This window comes from Zalophus californianus, chromosome 1 (assembly GCF_009762305.2).
Source record: "Zalophus californianus isolate mZalCal1 chromosome 1, mZalCal1.pri.v2, whole genome shotgun sequence".
Classification (NCBI taxonomy): domain Eukaryota; kingdom Metazoa; phylum Chordata; class Mammalia; order Carnivora; family Otariidae; genus Zalophus; species Zalophus californianus.
Genome location: NC_045595.1, coordinates 147,826,005 through 147,846,486, shown reverse-complemented (window position 1 = coordinate 147,846,486; position 20,482 = coordinate 147,826,005). Strand labels below are relative to the sequence as shown.

Here is a 20,482-nt window from a genome sequence, read left to right as displayed (position 1 = left end):
GCCATCTCCATTTACAGATAAGGACGCTGAGGCCCAGAGAGGAGCCAGTGACTTACCCAGTGGTGGGACACCCTCTCCCCCGTTAAAGATTCGGCATAGATTCTGGGGGTTTGTGCTCTCTCCCCTTCCCCCACTCCATAGACCACCAGCCAGGACTGCCAATGCTGGTTGGTTTGATTCATATCTAACCAGTTTCTCTGTGGATCCCCAAGTTTGAGGCACACTTCAACCCATTTCTTCCACAGGTATGTCATCCAGGTCCCACACCCTTACAATAATTGCCTGAAATAGGTCATTTTTCAGCAGGGGTTGGAAAGGCAAGGGAAGGACCAAACCCCAGGACCAGCTATCCCTCCTGTACACTTCTTCCCTGCAGACTTGGCCAGAAGCTTAGATTTGGCCTTGGCCACCCCGCACTGCACTCCCAGCCTAGCGTTCCTGGGCTTGGAGCTGAGGGAGAAGGGCCAGAGCTATGTGGGGCTAAGCTGGGTGCACCGACCAGGCCAGGGTCAGCCTACCAGGATATGAGGCAGCCAGGGTCAGCCAGCAGCCGAGGGTGTGCGCAGCCAGCAGCCGAGGGTGTGCGCAGCCAGCAGCCGAGGGTGTGCGCAGCAAGGCAGGTAAGAGCTGGGGGAAGTGATGGGAAATGCCCGGGAACCACTGAACCAGGCCCACATTGCCAGCATCTTCCCAGAGTTCTTTCTTGGGCCAGCCCTGTGCTAGTGCGGAGGTGGGGCTGGTACCCAGTGATGTATCAAACCCAGGCTCTCTGCCCCCTGAGTCCTGGGGATTATCATTATAGGTACTTGTGGTCAGAGGGTGGAAAGCACAAATGCAGTTAAAAGCAGCAAAGAAAATGGCCTCAGTTGGAAAAATAGGAAAGGCTTCACAGAAGGGAGGGCATTTGAGATGGGATTTAAATAACTGGTAGGATTTCTATAGCCAGGGATGGCTCCCTTAATGATGGAGGGAAGTTTGAACAAAGGCCTTTCTGGGGAGGAGAGTGGCCAGGCCTAGCAAGGAGGCTGGGAGAGGCCACAGGGAGGAGTTTGTGAGTCAGTCTCAACCCTGGGTCAGGGGTGGGGCGAGGTCTGGCCATCACACCCCCCAGTTCAACGGCGTCTTCTCACCTGTGAGACTGATGCAGAGGAAGGGAGAGATGGAGGGTGGAGGTAGTTGGGGTCAGAAATGGTGGTGGGGGGAGGCCCAGATGAAGGGAGGGGAGAGGGTGAGGGGGGAGAGAAGGATCAAATACCTAGCTAGAGGAGAAGTGTGAGAGAACAGTGAAGTGGGTGAATAACAAGGGGGAGAAGAGGGAGAGGGCAGAAGTAGTCCGGGAGGCTGGAGAAGAGGAGACAGCAGGGAAGTTAGGGGGTGGGGGCAGAGTTGGATAGAGACCCAGACCTCTCTAGAGCTACCATCCTCTTTTGTTTTTGTTTTTGTTTTTTAAAGATTTTAATTTATTTGTCAGAGAGAGAGGGAGCGAGAGCGCAAGCAGGGGGAGCGTCAGGCAGAGGGAGAAGCCGGCTCCCTGCTGAGTAAGGAGCCGGATGTGGGACTCAATCCCAGGATCCTGGGATTATCACCTGAGCTGAAGGTAGTTGCTTAACCGACTGAGCTACCCAGGCATCCCTACCATCCTATTTTGGATGGGAAAATCAGCAAGATGTTTGTTAAACATTTTTTTTTTTATCATGAGCCAAAGAAAAAGATTATACAGTATGTTCTGAGACTCACATGCAAATATGTAATAGGGAAATTAGGTTTTTCAAAATAACATCCTCACTATGTGTGATACATTCTGATGTTTTGGGTTAGGTTCTGTTTCTCTTTCTCCTTCGCTTTTTTTAACGTTGGTTTCCACCCCCTGAATTAATACAAGCCCTGGAAACAGTGGGGTGGAGCGGCAGCTGCAAGGAGAGGAACTGGTACCACCCAGTGGCGAGAGAAGGGATGTGCAGCCTACAGCTGGGTCTGCGGGACACACAGCCAGGCCACGCTGCTTTCTCCTTTGCCTCTCCTCCCGCTTCCCAACGCACGCCCTTGCTTAAAATATGGCTGTCCTCTTCTCCCCTCCAAGTGCCCTTGGTATTAGTTTTATCCCATTTACAGAAATCACAGAATTACAAAATATAAAAGCCTGGAAAAAACCTTTAAAGATAATCCAGCTCTGCTCTCCTCCCTCGTATTATAGGCCTTGTAGCTTACAAAGGTTTGTGACCTGCCCAAGCCTATTGGTAGGACAGCCAAAGATTTCAGGTCTTATAACTCCCTATTACATCACACGGTCATTTTCTTAATATTCAAACGTCAGGGTAAGAGGAAGGGAAAGACCTGCTGTGGTTTTTCTTGGGCCCTAAACCCATACCTTCAGGGATAACTGCAGGTCTGACCCAACCCATCAGAAGGGCCCTATAAAAATTGACCTGTGGCTTTGTTGGTGGTGGTGGTTTTTTCAGTAAGCTGCCAACATTGGTGCTGGTTACAGGTATTGGAGTATACCCAAGACAAGACAAAGTCTAAATATTTATTTGGATGTAGCAAAGTCATGTTAATTTTAGTTGTACACACTAACAGCTTAGCATCCATGCCTAGTTGCTGAACAGCACGTTAATGGAACTGAATAACAATAAATGTGAGGCTAATTTCTTTATATTTATTTTAACATTAAACCTGTTACGTATCTATGCAGGTACTGTTTGGTTCATCAGATCACACAAGTTAAACACAATTAGGAGGTATTAGCAAAACATATTCAACACGTAGCAGTACAGCAAGGTAAGCCGCTTCTTGAGGCTGGGGCCTGAGGGGGGGAAAGAGGCTGAGTAGATGTCCAGCCCTGTACACATCTCCCTTCCACCTCTAATCTAGGCTGAAGTTCCTGGTGTGGATGAAGGGATAGAGAAATGTGACTCTCAGGGCTCAGCCTAGGTGATCAAACTTGATGGCAACCCTTCCGTGAACGATCCCACACCTTCCCTGGAGTGCACCTGACTCTCCTGGGTTTCAGAGCTGTCCCAGCCCTTGCATTCTAGAGTCTCTTATGTGCTAGACTCTGAATCTGTCTGATCACAAGTGGATTCTTTAGAAATGATGTCTAGCTCCACTTGTATGAAAACAGTAACCCAGCCCTGCTTTGATAAGGAGGCAATGCCCTGGACTTACCTGCAAAGCAGTGAGCCCGAGGGCTCTCTCCTCACCCTACCTTCAGCTTTATTTATTTATGTATCCTCCTCATTGTGCTTCTCCTCCTTGCCACAGACCCTAACTTCATTCCCCTTCTCACCACCTCTGTCGTTCTGACAAATGCACACGCATGAGAGTCATGAATACGCACATGCACACACACACACACCCACACACACACACAAGATCATCAGATACATTTCACTTTAAATACAGAGCGCACCCTTGATGTAAAGGGCCATCTGCTGGACCACACTGTGAGACCTTCCGGGAAGGATATGCTTCTCCAGAAGCAGTGAGACCGTAGACCAAATTCACCTTTGAAGAAAATAACGAAATCAGAATGACTCAAGGTACATCTGGAATGGTGCTGTTTCCATAGTACTTAATCACAAACCTCAGAAAGCTTTTCCATCAGTGAACGCTAGAGGTTTCTTTTCCCAAAGATTCTGTACAAAGCCAGACGGAGGCATTTTCCTCAAAGTAACTGCACAAAAATTGCATCATGGTAATTTAATAGAGTAATGAGTTTGCTTAGATTTTGACATTTCTTTAAAAGTTTTATTCACTTCAAAAAGAACCCCAGACATTCACATAAACACTTAAACTACTTGCTCTGCTTGTTCTCTCATGATTCATTACATATAATTATTGAAATGGTGAGGACCAAGATGTTGCTATAGAAGAGCCGACGTGGAATATTCCATCATCTGTGGAGAGTGTTGTGACCTCTCGTGCTTTAATTTAAACTCATCATGTCTATTTGAAGTAGATGGAATGATATGGATCAGAGTTGTGTAATCTGTCATCTTCATAAGCTTTAAATTAAAAAGCAAAATAGAGTTTAATATTGCCACTTGCCTTCAACAATCACATTGAGATGGTGCTGAATGTCTTCCTGAAAGTCAGGAATTGATATGCCCAGCACGAGATAGTTTTTCTAAGTTTTAGATTTTTTTATTAAAAAATTAAATCATACAGAGTCATTATAGGATCTGCCAACTAGAAGCACAGTGGAATCTGAGGCACTTGCCTTCAAATGCTGGTCTATGGACCTGATGCAGTAGACTTACCCAGGGAGATCTTCTGATCAATGCAGAGACTCAGATCCAAACCCCAGAGGGCAGTGCACAGCCAGGTGTGGGGACCACCCACTAGGGTTTCCCAGGAGTGTTCCTTGAGACAAAGTCTGATACTGCCCCCCAAAACTTGCAAAGAAGTTCGGGAAGCATTGCACACTGTATCTACTTCAGAGACTTACCATTCCCCTCATCATTTTATAGGATTTTAGGAGCCCTGCAGTAAAGAGACCAGCTCAGCCCAGCATTTCCCAAACTTAAAGTTTTGTAACTTTTCCAGGATATGTTCTAGGGGAAGGTAATCTACTACAGATTTTCCAACAGGGGCTCCCCTAGTGGAGAGTTCCCTAGGAATGAGTCTCCAGGAATGGAGGAAAGTGTGCAATATGTATGTTTATCAGAGTATGAGTTTATTAAGATTGGGAAGTATGGGTCCTAAAGAACTAATGTTTATTTAGTGTCTACTGTATGCTAGGCACTGGGATGGGCTCTTTACCCACATGGATTTATTAAATCCTCACAACAACCCCACGAGGTTGTTATTCAAAGGTAAGAAAAATGTGGCTTTGGAAGAGCCCCCTCACAACTGTAAGAGTGAACTCTGGTTCTTTAACTTCTGCTTGGCTGTGGGAGGAAAGGAAAGTGAGACACAGGATCAGTAGAAGGGTGAGCTAGTGGCCGTTGCTGCTAAAACCTTCATTTTCCAGAAAGGCATTCATTACAGAAATAATATTCTATCCATTTAATTCATTTTATGGTGCTTTTATTTCTTGAGAATTTTCAAACTGAGCATCCTCCCATAGGTTTTTTGATAGCTACTATCACAGAAAGTCATGGTATTGCTCTATTTAGATAGTCAAGATTTTAAAGAAAATTCCTAGCACTGTCTTCAGCATCTAGGTCAATGATCAGTTCTATTGGGATAATTACCACTGTTTGTTTAAAGTTAACCTTAAACAACCAGGCCACTGACCATGGGTCCTAAGTCAAGGAAAGAAGGAAATTCTCCCTGAATTGTCTCCTCCTGTACAGAATGTCATGATCTGGCTGTTTTAAAGGAAATTCTCCCTGAATTGTCTCCTCCTGTACAGAATGTCATGATCTGGCTGTTTTATTATTGATTTGATCACCCTAAAGTAGAAGGGCATAAATACCACAGGAGTCTGAGCTGAGCTGAGCTGGAGTGAGATCCTGAGATGGGGAAGCAGAGGTCTTCCACAAGCTGAGACGGTTTATCCCAACTGCCAGGGGCTTTTAGATTCTCCCATTTCTCGCCTTTGTCTCTGCTCTCTCCTAGGTCCTTCCTTCTTTAAAGCCTCTCATTTTCTTTCACCAATCCTTGTCCTAGAATAGCCCATCAGATTTTCTCCCCCGTCACCACGCCATTCCAGTCCCCACCCCAGGCCCTGTCCAGTCCATCATGGCATTCATTGTCTTCATTGAGATTTATATTGAGTGACCACATAAACACCTTCTGGAAAACTACTTCTGAAGATGTTGTATATTATATTATTTAGTGTTTCTCATGAAGAAGGACCACCTAATAAATTTCTTTTAGAATTCAGTGATGTGGTGACATGGTGGAGAACCAGATTGCTTCTCTCTCTCTCTCTCTTTTTTTTTTTAAGATTTTATTTATTTATTTGAGTGAGCGAGAAAGCATAAGCAGGGAGGGAGAGGCTGATGGAGAGGGAGAAGCAGACTCCCCTCTGAGCAGGGGGCCCAATATGGGACTCAATCCCAAGACCCTGGGATCATGATCCAAGCCTAAGGCAGACATCTAACCGACCGGGCCACCCAGGTGCCCCCAGACTGCTTCTCTTGCAGCAAAAACAGGATGTTTCCTTTTTGTCCTGGAAAAAATTTGATCCTCAATCACAGCATTATATAATATTTTCTCCTATTTTATTTCTGTTTCAGAAGTCATATTAAATACACGTATGTCACCTGGAGTTCTTCTAAGAGTAGTAGGAAATAGGACACCTTATTGATTTTCGAGCACTGCATATTTGTATTTCGGAAGCCCAAATTGCATTATAATTACTTCCGTTCCATGATTTAAATCAGGATGCTCTAAAATTCACATGTTAGCAAAAGGATGATTATCATTAAATGTGTACTATATAAGAGTCCCCCAAAATTTTTAAGTGACTTTTTCTTATTACAACAGCAATGCTCATTTATTACAGAAAAATTTGCATTACAGGTGGACAAAAAATTGTATCACTGTGATCTCACCAATCATTTGCATTATAAAAATCAAACTTAAATTTAAAAATATAGATTGAGAACACCAATCCACCACTATCTTCATCCACCCTATTCCTTTACTTGGTTTCCTATGGTAATGACCTTTTTTTTTAAAACCACCATATCAAAGTATGATTGGCACGTAAGAAGCTGTACATATTAAATATGTACAACTTGATGAGTTTAGGGATGAGTGTATACCCATGAAGCTATCACCATCATCAAAGCCATGGACATATCCATCACCTCCCAAAGTTTCCTCCCATTATTATTATTATTATTATTATTATTTAAGAACACCTAATGTAACATCTCGCCTCTAAGCAAACTTTAAGTGTACAACACAATATTGTTAGCTGTAGGTACTATGATGCTATATAGTGGATCTCACAACTTACCTTTCATAACTGACATTGTATCCTTTGACCATTAGTTTCTTGGGGTGGAAATAAGAATACATATTCCGTACTTAGATAAGAGGCAGCGTATTATATACATTCTTCCACACCTTGCATTTTTTCACTTAACAGCCTGCCCCGGAGATCTTTCATATGAAAACACAGAAAGCCTTGTCATTTTTTTTAATAGCTGTGTAATATCCAGTTCTGTGGATGTACCAGTTACTTTGTCACCTACAGACCACCTTTTACTATTATGAACAGTACCACCATGAATGCACATGTTTACATCATCTTGTACATATGTAAATTAAAATATATAGGAAATTTTCCAGGATTAAAGTTGCAGAAACACAAGATAAGTACATTTTTAAAATTTTGGTAGATATTGTCACATTGCACTTTGTAAAGATTACATCTTCCATTTCCATCAGTATGTTTCCCCGTAGCGTTGTAATTATTTTTTATTTTAAAACCTCTGTGCAATTGTTAAAAAGCAAATTCCATTCCAGTGATGCTGGCTCTTTAGAGCCTGTATTCTCTGAGCTCAAACCAATTGCTTAACATATTAATTTGAAGTTGGTTTAGTCAACCCTTCATTATTTCTTCACACAGATAGGAGCCAAGGGCATGGATATCCACAATGGCAGATAATTCTATAGTCATTCAATTCAGCTTTCAACTATATTGTGACTTTTTCCCCATTGAGTTTTCTTTCCTAATGATGTCTGCATTCAGAAACAGTAACTCAGAGTTTTTAGTACAGAGTAACTACTGGGAGAAGAAGGAGGCCAAGAATTTGGAAAGAAGTATTTGCAGGACTCAAAACATTTCCACTTCATCTCTGGGATCATAAATGCTATTTATTTCATTCTTTTTGATATCTATTCTATATATTTTTAACTGTTACAATGTGTTCAGATTACTTGTATAAAATATAGATTCATAGTTGCAGTTACAATGAACGCCTCAACACAAGTATAATATTTAATTACTTTTCAGCCTGAGAAATATAAATTCCCTAAGGGAAACAATGCAATTTTAAGTAGCACTAATTAATCAGTTAATATAAATTGTAATGAAATAGGTTCTAATATATTTAAAACCACTCCTCACCATGTATCACTTAGAGAGTGGAGAAGCCATGTGTAAATAATGGGGAGTGTATGGGGTTGTGTTGGCCTCAGTATAATCTGGGTGGGGAGGGAGGCAGTATGCAGAGATGTCTGATCCAGCTTTTCTCTTCCCTTGCAGCATCTTCCTCAAAGAGTTGGAGAAGTATGAGCAGCTGCCTGAGGATGTGGGACACTGCTTTGTTACCTGGGTAACTGACCTGAAATCCCTCTTCTCCCACTGTGCCATGCTTTCCAGGAGTGCAGATGGTATCAGATGGCATCACTATTCGGTGCCTGAGCTGAGGAATGGTGTCACTGACATTCTAACAGAGGACCAGGGATTCTCAGGAGGCAGCAGAAGTAGATCTGAGAGAAGCAGTCCATCCCCAAGGAGCAGAGTCCTCCTTGGGAAAAGTCCTTAGACATTGTGTCCAAACTCCACGTTAAGTTCTCGGAGAACTTTCTAAAATTGAGACATCAGGAGAGTAGAATAATGCCACCACCCTTGATAGAGGCACTACTCCAGTTCTACGCACTGGTTTTGTTCTCTTTGTTTTTACAGGATAAGGATTGGGGAATTAAACCTTTAGGAATCTGCCAAATAATTGGTCACATTTTCTTCCTTAATAGAGAAGAACAGATTCCATGGGTATCCATCCCAGTTCTGAACTACAAAATTCGTGTCTAATCATTTTCTTTCCTGGTGCTGTTGTCATGGGCCAAGTAAATGGGCTGAATGTACCAGGTTCTGATTATATAAATGGAAACCTTAGTCTTTACTAGCATCTCCATGCCATGTTATTTTGAGCTCAGATTTGTGGTAGTACAAACATCTCCAGGGAGGTCCACCTGTGATACAAAATGCATCTAAACGTAGAACTCCTTCTAGGAGTTCTTTTTAATAATTATCATAATTTCCACTCATAATGGGCTACTTTTCAAAATGTGTTCATAATTCAGAGAGTTTATGCTCTCAACAGCCTGTGGACTAGGTAGGGCTATGGTTATGCTGTATATTTTATAGGGGAAAACAATTCAGCTGACCTAGAAGGTTGACTAGTCCAGTGACATGTAGTAAATATCACAACTTAAGACCTAAGTTGTTTGTTTTTTTACATGAAACCTTAACATTTTCTTCCTGGCATATTCTCATTTCTTAAGGAGTCTTAGATTGCCATCTTATTTGTGTTAATACATTTTTCTACCTCTAAATACATGAGCCCATGCACAGTTCATATTAATGCTGATAAACAATTTATGACACCTTGCACAGCCAATGTAGAGAAAAAACAAGTGAAGGGTTTTGTTTTGTTTTTTTTTACATCTAATTTCATAAAATTTGGGGATCTGCCTAACAATCAACTGTAAGTATGATTTATCAGCGTGTCTTAGGGATGATAAATGCCTCCCACATAGTATATAAACCCTAAAATTGGTTTCAGAAAACCTTTAATGTTTGCATAAACTATGCACATTTTGCCAAGAATTATCCCAAGGTGACTTTCTTAAATCTCATAATCTTCACATAGGAGGGTAGAAGGAGTTGTTTTAGTGTATTGAAAGGCAATGGTTATGACCAGGAAGCCTGAAGTCAGCTGGCCTGGGCTCTGCCACTTTCTAGCCATGGGAATTTAAGGTTACTTAACCAGCCTACGCCAGTTTTCACATCTGTAAAATGGGGATGCTAATAATAGAGCTCACTGCATAGGGTTCTCAGGAGAATCAGGTGAGTTAATATATATGAAAAGTAGTTGGAAAAGTGCTGGCATGGATGAGACCTGCGAGGATTAACACATATCTGGGCTGCTTCCTCAGAAGAGGACGTCCCAAGTGTTCTGTGGGCACCAACACTGACAGCATCTCACAAATGGGAAAGGTACTTGGTGGCCAGAATACACACACCTTTCCGGGGAGTAAGGACACATAGCACTAACCCAGAGGGTCCCGAGAGAGACAAGAAATGAATTTTCACCAAGCTCAAGATTCTTGGCTTGAAGTAACAATCTGCTTAGGACTCATCGTTCAGGCCCTTCCCCAAAGGGCCACCTTACTTTTCCTTCCCTGCATTGTTGCTTCAGGGAAGTTGGAGATGACAGCCTCATCACTTGGCATGTCCTACAAACTACCCCCACGGAGACCTTTGGAATACGAGCAGATCTACCTTGGAGGGCACACTTCGTTTTCATTCTCTGGGTTTTGTTTTTAGTGCAAATGCTGTCATTTCTCAAGAGGGGAAGCACAATTGTAGGTCGTCCAAAAAAGGGGTAAAGTCTAAATAAATTCCAGCCAGCTTCAAAACACATTATGCAAATTGTTTTTCTAATTCTTTCTAGCGCACACTGTTATCAGTAAGCTCACTTTCAGCAAGCTTTCTCCACCTGCATGAGGAGAAAATCATCCCAAAGTTTGGGAGGGGAACATGGGCCAGATAAGCCTAGAACATTTGCCACAGATAATCCTGGGCCGCAGGATATCTGAGGGCTTAACCGCACAGCCCTTGCTGGGCCCTTCATGCCCAGTCAACAGAAGGGAGCAGCAGATGGATGCTTACCTATGATTGCCTTTGTTCTTTTTAGGCAGACAAATTTCAGATGTACGTCACCTACTGTAAAAACAAGCCTGATTCCAATCAGCTGATCCTGGAGCACGCAGGCACCTTCTTTGATGTAAGCCATAGTTTTCCGTTCTTGAGCCATGGATGAGCAGGTGGAAATGTTTCTCTGCTTTGGGGAAAATGGGTTTTTATCCTTTATTGCTCACTGTTCTTTGGCCACCCAAACCTCTCTCTCGTGGATAAAGCATGGAGACAAACAAAAGCAGTGTTTGTCTTTTGATTTTCCCCACCCCATCTCAAGGGCTGGGGTCTTAGACAAGGCACATTTGCCCTCCACGCCTCAACACCAAACTGAGCTAGCCATAAATCCCATGTGTAGAGGAGACCAATGATAACACAGGGGTTAAGATGCTGCATTTCTGCTTCATACACAGCTCCCTCGAACACAGGGGTTCTCAAAGTGTGGTCCCCAGACCAGCCACATCAACGTCACCTGAGAACTGGGTAGAAATGCCAGTTTTGGACCCTCCCTGCACCCAGGTCCTATTGAATCAGAATCTCCAGGGCTAAAGCGCAGCAATCTGAGTGTTAAGAAGCCTCCAGTGACCGGTGCCCACTCAGGTTTGAGAGGCACTACTCTACTGCAGTTGTCTCAACCTTGACTATACATTCGAATTACCTGGGAAGCTTTGAAAAAATACTGACTCCTGGGTACTGCCCCTGGGATTCTGGTATGATTGGCTTGGGTTTGGCCTCGACTTTGAGCATTTTAAAAGTTTCCAGGTGAGAGTAAGCACAGCCAGGGCTGAGCACTTTGTGCTGTACTGGAAGCCAAGCGAAGTGGGCACTGATGGGCCTTGCCAGCTCCAGAGTGAACAGAATCAAATGGGTCAACGCAGGATACAAGGGAAGAAAAAGGAGAAGAAATGAGGGGGGACAAGGAAGTTCAGGGAGAGAGAGACCGTAGCAGTGATGGCCATTATGCTAGTCCCATCAGAAATGACAACAGCATGAAATTCAGAACTTTTTCATGTTTATTGGTCCGTCTTTCTGCCTACCTGCTTTCATTTCTCCCGTAAATATTTGAGTATTTCCTGTAGGGAAGATGGTGTACTGGGCACCTTGGGGAATGCAGACATTTAAATGTTATTCCCATATTCAAGTCTACAAAATTAACCTCTGAGCATCTTTCTAGCCTAGCACTGCCATAGCAGAAATGATTCCCCGAGAGTCCTGTTGCTCCGTGAAGGAATGACCCTTGAATGGGAGGAAGCCAGACAAGAAAAAACCCATATGACTTTTTAAAATGAAGCGTTAATAGAGAAATGGTCCTGAGTGTCCCAAATTGGAATTTTTTTGAGGTTAGATTTGATAGAAAATTCAAGAAAAACACTTCTTTAACTTGGTATCAGAATTTATTGGATATCATATTGGATGTTCTATTACCACTGTTACCTTTGTTAATAATGTATTTTGCTTAAGATGTTCTTCATCAACCAAAAAGTTCTTTGTGAAGTTTTAAATGCACTGCATCCTGTCTTCCACTTAGCATTTTTCTGAACATACACGCCTTGTGCTCTGAGCATGCCTCAGACTCTTCTGCTTCCTCACCTTTGTTCCCAGTGCTCTCTGTCTTACCCCTGTGTGTGTGTGTGTCCTCTGTGTATGTGTACACACACACACACACACACACACACACACACACACACACAGAGCCACTCTTCAGAATTCTTTCTATCCTTTAAAGGTCAAATATTTCCTGCATGAATCCTTCCCTCTCTCTAGGCATGTGTTATACTTTGTATCTGTCTTATATCATTTGTAACCATTTGCCTTTTGGCAGGTTAACAATGTACCCTTCTATTATGCACACCTCCTCCCACCTGTGGGCCCCTTGAGGTTGGCTGATGATTTGCCTGGCTCATTTTGTACACATCATAGTATACAGTGCTATATTCATCGTATCCCAGTTTCTAGCCAATTTCTAGACTTTGACTAGTTAGATATCCCCCAAATTTTGCACCCTATCCCTTCCCCCCCCAACACACACACTTCCAATGTAGTGACTGATGAGCCGCTGGAAACCAGAGAAAACAGTTCACTAGGTAGGAGTCCCTAGAGCTCAGCATAGAGAGGTGGGAAGGGAGAGCAGTAAACCCTCCCGATTGTTCCCAGAGCTTTCCAGAACGCATAATATTTGTACCTTTTTCCCATTTCATCAGAAAGTGTTCCCTAAATTCTACAGATAGAAAATATCTGCTCTAGGCCCTCGTTGTATAAAAGAGACAAGCCCTTCATTAGGCTGTCTTTTAGTATCCATTACTGTGAACAGTACACAGAAAGTGAAGCTCCAGAAGGGCGCACGTTGCCACGATCCAGAATTTTCTAGCTCTGATGCAAGAGCTGTGAGGCATGGTACTGGATGCTCTGGTGACTAGTGAGCATGGTTCGGCTGCCCTAGCCACGAGAGGCAGGGCCTTCCTCACTGCCCCGCATGCAGCCTCTTCCCATGGCTGGCAGAGAGGGAGGGCCATCGGCTGTGTTACCACCGGGGCTGTCTTGCCAGAGCCCCCAGGGAAACTCACGATGTTCCTTTGCCCAGAGAGTCACACTGCCCGCTGTATTGCCCGTCATCTGTGGACAAGTCCTGCTGTAACTGCACACCTCTAGGGAAGAGGCGGAGGACTGAGAAAGTTGCTACTTTCTGGGACAGTTGGCAGGAATGCGATCATTGTTTTAATTCCTCTCCACCCTCCTCCACGGCCACAGAGCAAGTCCTATGATTTACCTATTTCAGACATTTCACAGAAATGGAATCATATAATATGGGTTCTTTTGTGACTTTTTTCACGCAGTGTAACGCTCTCAGGCCCCATGTACGTTATAGCATGCATCAGCACTACACTCCTTTTCATGGCCTGATAATATTCCACCATGTAGGTGTACCACATCGTGTACTTCCATTCATCAATTGATGGACATTTGGGTTGTAGTCACTTTTTCATCATTATTAATAATACTGCTATAAACATTGTATCTAAGTTTTTGTAAGGTCATATGTTTTCATTTCTCTTGGGCATATACCTAGGAGTAGAATTGCTAGATCACATGGCAACTCTACGTTTGCACCCTTGGGATTTTTCCATAACCTCCTAACGGGTCTCTCTGCCCCTATTTCCCAACCTCCACCCTTGCTATGAGGCTTATATGACTCTCTGAAAGAGTGCTTTCACCATGTTTTTCTTCTATTTAAGATCTACAATACTTTACCATTAAGAAGCTCACCACCAAAATCCTGATTTTTTTCATCTAGCTTAACCCCATCAATGACCTAAATATACTTTGCTTATCTAACTGTATTTTTCATTTTTTCTGGACTCTAGGTGTGCATCCTCTGTACCATTCTGCATGGTCCCCATTATCACCTAAATCCACAATGATTATTTCCTGTGGACTTTTTAAATATGTTTTCCATTTATAGAATGCCATTCATCCAGCTTTGCCCTTCTCCACTTCCCCCTCCTCCCCCACCTATCTTCTAAACCTCAGCGGAAGACTTTATCTCTCCTAAACCCTCCACCATTCCTGGCCCAGCCATTCCTCTCTGTTCTTGCCAGGAATACCTTCCGTCTCCTTTGTTGCTACTTTATGTGTGTGAGTGTTCTCAGCGGCCTGGGGTGGAAGGTTCTTGAGGCAGGGAACCACATGGACCCTTGCTACCCTTTCACAGCATCTACACCTTGGGGAGTGGAAGATCATTTTGGAGGCAGGATCGAGAACGGACTAAAAAGAGGCTAGAGGCACAAACAGCAGCTGTAGGTCATGGCTGTAGCCTGGGCATGAACAGGGTGGAGAGGAAAGACCTGTGACCAGGGATAACACAAGTTAAACAACTAACAGTGACCCCATGGTTGCCATCTCGAGAGACCTGAAGAACGAGGGAGGTGCCGTGGGTCACCAGGAAGAAGTTGCAGGGAATGCAGAGGTGATTCCATGGGTTTAAGTTGGAGAGAAAGGGGGTGGAAAGGAGATGCGCGCTTGTGCTGTTGTAAGCGGATAAAAACTCAGGAGCCATCAGTGTAGACCTCCCAGCCCTGCTCTCTGCCTCCCCTTGTTCTCATTGCCTTGCTGTCCCCTGTGATTGCCTCTGCTCTGGGTTTATTCCCTCTTACTTGGACTCCACCACCTCTCCTTTACCCTTCTGTCTGCTACTTAACTCCTTGCTTCCTTTTTCCACTTTTATCCTTTCCCCGGTTCTTCTTCATTTCCATTTCTGTCACACAGATCTGCTTTACTCTCCCCTTTTGCCGTCTCTTCTTTTCTCTATTTATACATTCATCTTGGTCTCTCTTGTTTCTCTCTCCAGCAAAGAACAGTTCCTCATAATTGTCTACCCTTTTTCTTCTTTCTTCTCACCTTGCCTACTTCCTCCCCAAACACACACACACACACACACACACACACACACACACACACACACGCACACACACACACATGCACACACACACACACACCCGTGCCCCTCTGTGTGTAATGGTGCCCGTTGTCACTCCCGCAGGAGATACAGCAGCGGCACGGTCTGGCCAACTCCATCTCTTCCTACCTAATCAAGCCCGTCCAGAGGATCACCAAGTACCAACTGCTCCTGAAGGTACCTCCCCTCCCCACTGTGTCACCCCCTCCCACACTACCAACCAGGTCCAGGGAGTCCCAGCTTTGCCCAAGGATGAGACAGCTTCCACCTCGAGACCTCACCTCCTCCCGGAGCAAAGCTTCAGAGAGATGAACCCACACTGGCTTCGCGGGCTCCCAGACTGCATGACCTATCCGTGAAATTCTGGGTGCTTATTTGTTGTGGGGACAGAGGAGAATGAGAGCAGGAACTAGTTGTGACTGTCTCCACACCTGCCCAACTTGGAGCAGTTGCCACCCCAGGCCCTGGATGACATGTGGAGCCTCACTTGCCCTTCCCGCCCCCCCCCAGGGCAGATTCCTCCCGGTGGCCCCTGCTTCAGATAGGGCCAGGGGTCAAGGTCTTCAGGGCAATGCCAGTCTACATAGGCAACAGAGGCCCAGGGTGGCACCTACCATTGCCTTAATCTCTGTTTGTCAAGACTATGAAGTTTCTGAGCGTGCAGATTAAAACACAGTGGTACTCTTGTGTCTGGAGGATCCCATCCATATGTTAGGTAGGGGTTCTTTTGGAGCCAAGCAAAAGATTTGGATTTTCTCCAAAATATTTTCTTTAAATTTCAAGTAATCAAACTATATGAAATACTAAGTAATTTGGTCTGATTCTTCTTAAGGAGGGAGACACCATCTGAAAATATGACATTTCCCCCACAGAAAGCCTGGGAAACCGATCCTATGAGCAGTTATGTAATCCCTATGCATATCAATTCTCAAGGTATAAGGGTAAAGTTTTCCCTAAGTTTGAATACTTTGCTTGGTGGCTTCTCAAATGCAAAGGACATACAGATAGTGAGAGGCATGTTCTAAGTAGTATATTTCCAGAGAAAATATGCTGAAATTCAACTCATGTGTAGAGATGCTTGCAGAATCTCACATATTCTAACTTGACTAAACCTGAAAACCAGTCTAGTTTCAAACCTAGGTTTCGACTCACACTGGAGTGCCCCCCCCATCGGGCCCCTGGGGTCTCCCTGCATGGTTCCATGATGAGAAGAGCGGGTTACCAGCCAGCCGGTGCCCTGGACCTCTTCCCCATTCTGGGTCAGAGCAAGAACTAGTTCACCCCATCCTTCTGGCTCCACCTTCAAACATCTTCTTTCCTTGTCTCCAAGAAGAGACTTTTTGGGCTTCTGCTTCCAAGCACTCGAGTCATCCAGCCCTGGAGGGATGCCTTAGAGAATTACCACACGGCATCATGCCCTAGGCCTTTACTGAGGCATTGTGTGAGAAGTAACAATGTGCAGAGCACCTTAGCAGAATTGCTTTTGAAGATGTCCTCTTTGTTTTTTTGAGGTTCCTTGTATAAAGACTCACAGAAACTCTCATAAGATCTCAGAGTGGGGTATGGGTGTTCTCTCCGAAATCATTGGTGTGCCCTCTACCTGTAAATCACAAGAGCTCTAGCTCCTTCTTTGCCTTTGACTATCAGATAATTAGCATTGAGTCCTGTTACAACTACTACTGTATTGTTACTAGTTTCTCCTTGGCCCATTTTTCTGCGTATAATCATCCCCTCCTTCCCTAGCCCATTTAATGCTTGACCTGTTACATGATTTTTCTTGTACCAGAAGATATTTTAAAATCCATTTGTGTGGTCATTACCTTTAAGTATCCCAGTGCCTTTTCAAGAATTAGTGGGGTTGTAAATTAAAAAGCAAAACAAAATAGAGACTCACCCATCCACACTGCCAGTACCTTAAGCCAAGTAAGATCCAATTCCCCTGTAGCTTTTCACCTCTCCCTTTGAATCCCACGGGGCTGAGGTTCCCAGGATAATTTTATGACACAGATAGGGGAAGAACATGGAGGATGGAGAGTCTGCCCTGTGTTTTGCTTTAGGTGATGGAGGGGTGGGCGCTAGGCCTTCATTCTGTAATTGGGTGTCTTAGGAAGAGACGACTGTGCAGTTAACTGAGAAGGAAAAAAATGAAGTAGTGGGAATTGGATTGTGGCAAAGTTGTAAAATTTTTATTGGGGAGAAAAGACTTACTAAGGTGATTTGGAACTTATAAATGCACTGGTAGCAGAGTACCTGCTGAGTAAAAGAAAAATAGTTTGCTGAGCTTTTACTATAAATAAATAATGTGAGATTTATTTTCTCATTTAAGACAGTTTTATTCCAAATATATTGATATTTAATTATTAGTATCCTCTGGGGTTCCTCACTTTGGGTGTTGCATGAAAATAAACACTGTATGTCAGTTGGTGTTCAATATTCTCCATGTAAATCTGCTACAGCTGTCCTTTTGAAGTCTAAATTAAATGTGGAGTCTTCTCCTTAATATCAACTATAACAAGGACCCAAAAAGAACTTACTGGCTTTGCTGGCTGATTGGTGGACTTGCCACACTACTTTGGGGGGTCGAACCAATTGGTGTTTTCTGTTGCACACTGAATCATATTTCATATTTGTCTCTTATGCTTCTGCCTAGAAATTCCTTTGAGAATATATGAGAACAAAGTCGGGAGGGTTAAAATTAGGAAAGGGATGGGAAGAATCAGAGAACTTCAGGTTGGTAGAAATAAATGCAACTTTCTAAACAATGACGCCATTACACTGGCTGGAGCCAAGGACAGAGCTGAGAACTGATCACTTCTGCCTCCCAAACATGCTCGAGGCAGTTCACCTCTCCTTTGGACAGTCAAAGCTCCTTCTTCGTATGGGAATGTATCTGAGATGACACAAAGGATTGGATGTTCATGTCAGATACTCACTAATCAAATATCTTACCAAGTATAAAGCTTTACTGTTAATGTCAAGGGTACAAATAATCCCAAGGCAGAGGTAAAACACAGAGAAGTCCAGGACCACCAACAGCTCCAAGTCCTTTCTTGGAGCCTCAGGATGTGCTGTGGCCCAGACTAACATACAGACCTTCTAAATGGCGTATGTTGTATCAGATCATTTACCCTAAAGAGACCATTTTGGTATGAAATATACTAACTTTTTACTCAGATAGTGGCATAGCATCTGTGATATTTTGCAGGGAACCATGCCCCTAAAGCCACAGATTCAGGTTTTTGTTACCACAAGAAGTCTTAGGCCAGATGTATCCTACTAGAAGCATTCCATAGATAAGGACTCTCCTGCTAGCTAGTACCATTAGTTTATTTGCCAGGAGGTCTGACATTAACATGTTTACAAGATTTGATCTGGTCAACTTCTTTCTTTCCTGGAAGTGCATCTTACCCATCACCCATCCCCTGCCTCCCCCTACCCCCTAGAAGGAAAGAGTATGGATTGCAGATCTGTTGCTTAACTGTTTCCTTCTCAGTATCAAAATGAGCAAAATTTACAATAACCTTCACAGGAAAAATGAAAGCCAGCATTCCTCTGGCTTGGGGAAAATCATTTCAAATGGTCCTTATAATTTTTAAGATAGTTGAAAATTATCTTTTCTCCATCAAGCAGATACTGTATGTCTTTTATGGAGATAATAATGACCTAGTCTTCAACGAGGATGTAAGAGAAGGCATGCTCTGGGAAGTCTTAGTGTGGTGCTGGTCGTGGGGGACGTGGTTGGCATGGAGGATGGAGTACTGGACTTGGAGTCTAGATTTAAGATTCAAAAAGGACTAGTCCAGAATCCCATCTACTGGTCCCAGGTGAGGAACTCCTGATTTATACGATCTAAAAATATTTTATAACTCTGAGATGCTGTAAACCTATAATGTCTATAACCCCAGGTTGCTCCCAGTGTGTGGAAGGCAGCATTTAGGCAGCAGAGGTATGTAAATAAACATGGTGCCAGCAATAGGTGTGCAGGGATATATGAGTGCTGTGCATTCTTTGCACACCTCTTGTCTTCTCTTTGTGATTCCACAGTACTGGCCTTCTGTTTGTGTGCTTTGCCAGGGGTACTTCCTTCTCTAGGAGGGTAGTCAAGTGACGGAGAATGCCCTAGGTTGCTGACTTACAGTGCCAGGCGTTTGAGAGTTGGGTTGAATTGAGTTAGCTTGGGTTAGATTGAGCTGAGGAAGCTCAGTCTGGGAAAAAATTGTGGTTGAATTCTTTGGCGATAACATCCTACCCCACTTTCCTTATAGCTTAGAGGGATCCATTTACAGAAAATGAAGCTGGTCTGTAATCACCTTGATGGGTTAGGTGGTGGGAGGGTAGGGAAGCTGGGACAAATGGTTCTAATTGTGTCTGGACTTTTTCCCCCCAGGAACTTTTAACTTGCTGTGAAGAAGGGAAGGGGGAGCTCAAGGATGGCCTGGAGGTGATGCTCAGTGTCCCAAAGAAAGCCAATGATGCCATGCATGTCAGCATGCTGGAAGGTAGCTGTCTGTCCTCCCAGCCTCCCCAGGGGAGCCTCCTCCTTTTCTAAGACCAGGGAGCTTGTATCGTGGTCTAGAACTTATATGAAGTCAGGCAAGGGGCAAGGCTGGAAGAGAGGAGAAGTGGCAAGTTGAGGATATAGGTCCTCAGGACATTGGTCCTTAGGAGGTATGAGAGGAGCTCCACGGGGGCCAGCTCGACCAATACCTGCCTCCAGGTAGGACCAGGTAGGACCAGGCCCAAGTTGGACTTTGCCCAAGCACATGTAGTCCACTGGAACTGCGTTATTGGGGCCCAGAGACCCAGTAGAGTGAGACTCCAATAAAGTGCTCTTACCACTGCAGAACAGATATGCAGATCAGCCATGCCGGGGCGGGACTGTTAGAGGAGCTCAGACTCGGCATCCCAGTCTGGGCTGGCAAACAGCTGTTGGGGGACAGAAGTGTACTCCGTTGCAACTGTGCAGACCTGTGGGCTGTGTTTTCTCCTCCGGGCTCCAGGTCCCGTCATCACCCCCCCCTCCCCCGTTCCCCACCCTCTGTCTAGAAGACTTGGTCTGGTCTCACCACTTCCTGGGTCACCCTGAGCAGAGGAAGCCGTAGTTCTCCATGCAGTGGAGCCCTGGTGACCTTCTCCAGACTGAGCCCTGGCCGTCTGAACCTATTCCTCTTGCCACGATTTCTCTACCCTTTTCTTTTCTGTTTGCACCTGATCCTTGTCCCCAGCCCTGGGTATTCTCCCCTGCAAGCAAACCTTCTCCTCCAGCCTGTCCCTGCCCTGTATTCTGAAGCCAGTTACTCCGAGTACAGTCTGCGGACCAGCAACAGCAACACCTGGGAGCTTGTCCCAAGAGCAGATTCCTGGGCTCCACCCCACACCTGCCGAATCCCAGTCTCTTGAGGGGGCAGGGGTCGGTAGGAATCTGT

At 44.3% G+C, this 20,482-nt stretch overlaps 1 protein-coding gene across 21 annotated transcripts in view; it reads left to right on the top strand.

The window, feature by feature from the left end:
* The window catches only part of KALRN (kalirin RhoGEF kinase), a 646,977-nt gene that overhangs the window by 408,048 nt on the left and 218,447 nt on the right, over window positions 1-20,482 (top strand). For all 21 annotated transcript variants that reach the window (XM_035724481.1, XM_035724478.1, XM_035724483.1 and 18 more), the window contains exons 26-29: window positions 8,168-8,237; window positions 10,605-10,694; window positions 15,141-15,233; window positions 19,444-19,555. In XM_035724481.1, the coding sequence (XP_035580374.1) occupies window positions 8,168-8,237; window positions 10,605-10,694; window positions 15,141-15,233; window positions 19,444-19,555 (365 nt within the window). The remainder of the gene's footprint in view (window positions 1-8,167; window positions 8,238-10,604; window positions 10,695-15,140; window positions 15,234-19,443; window positions 19,556-20,482) is intronic.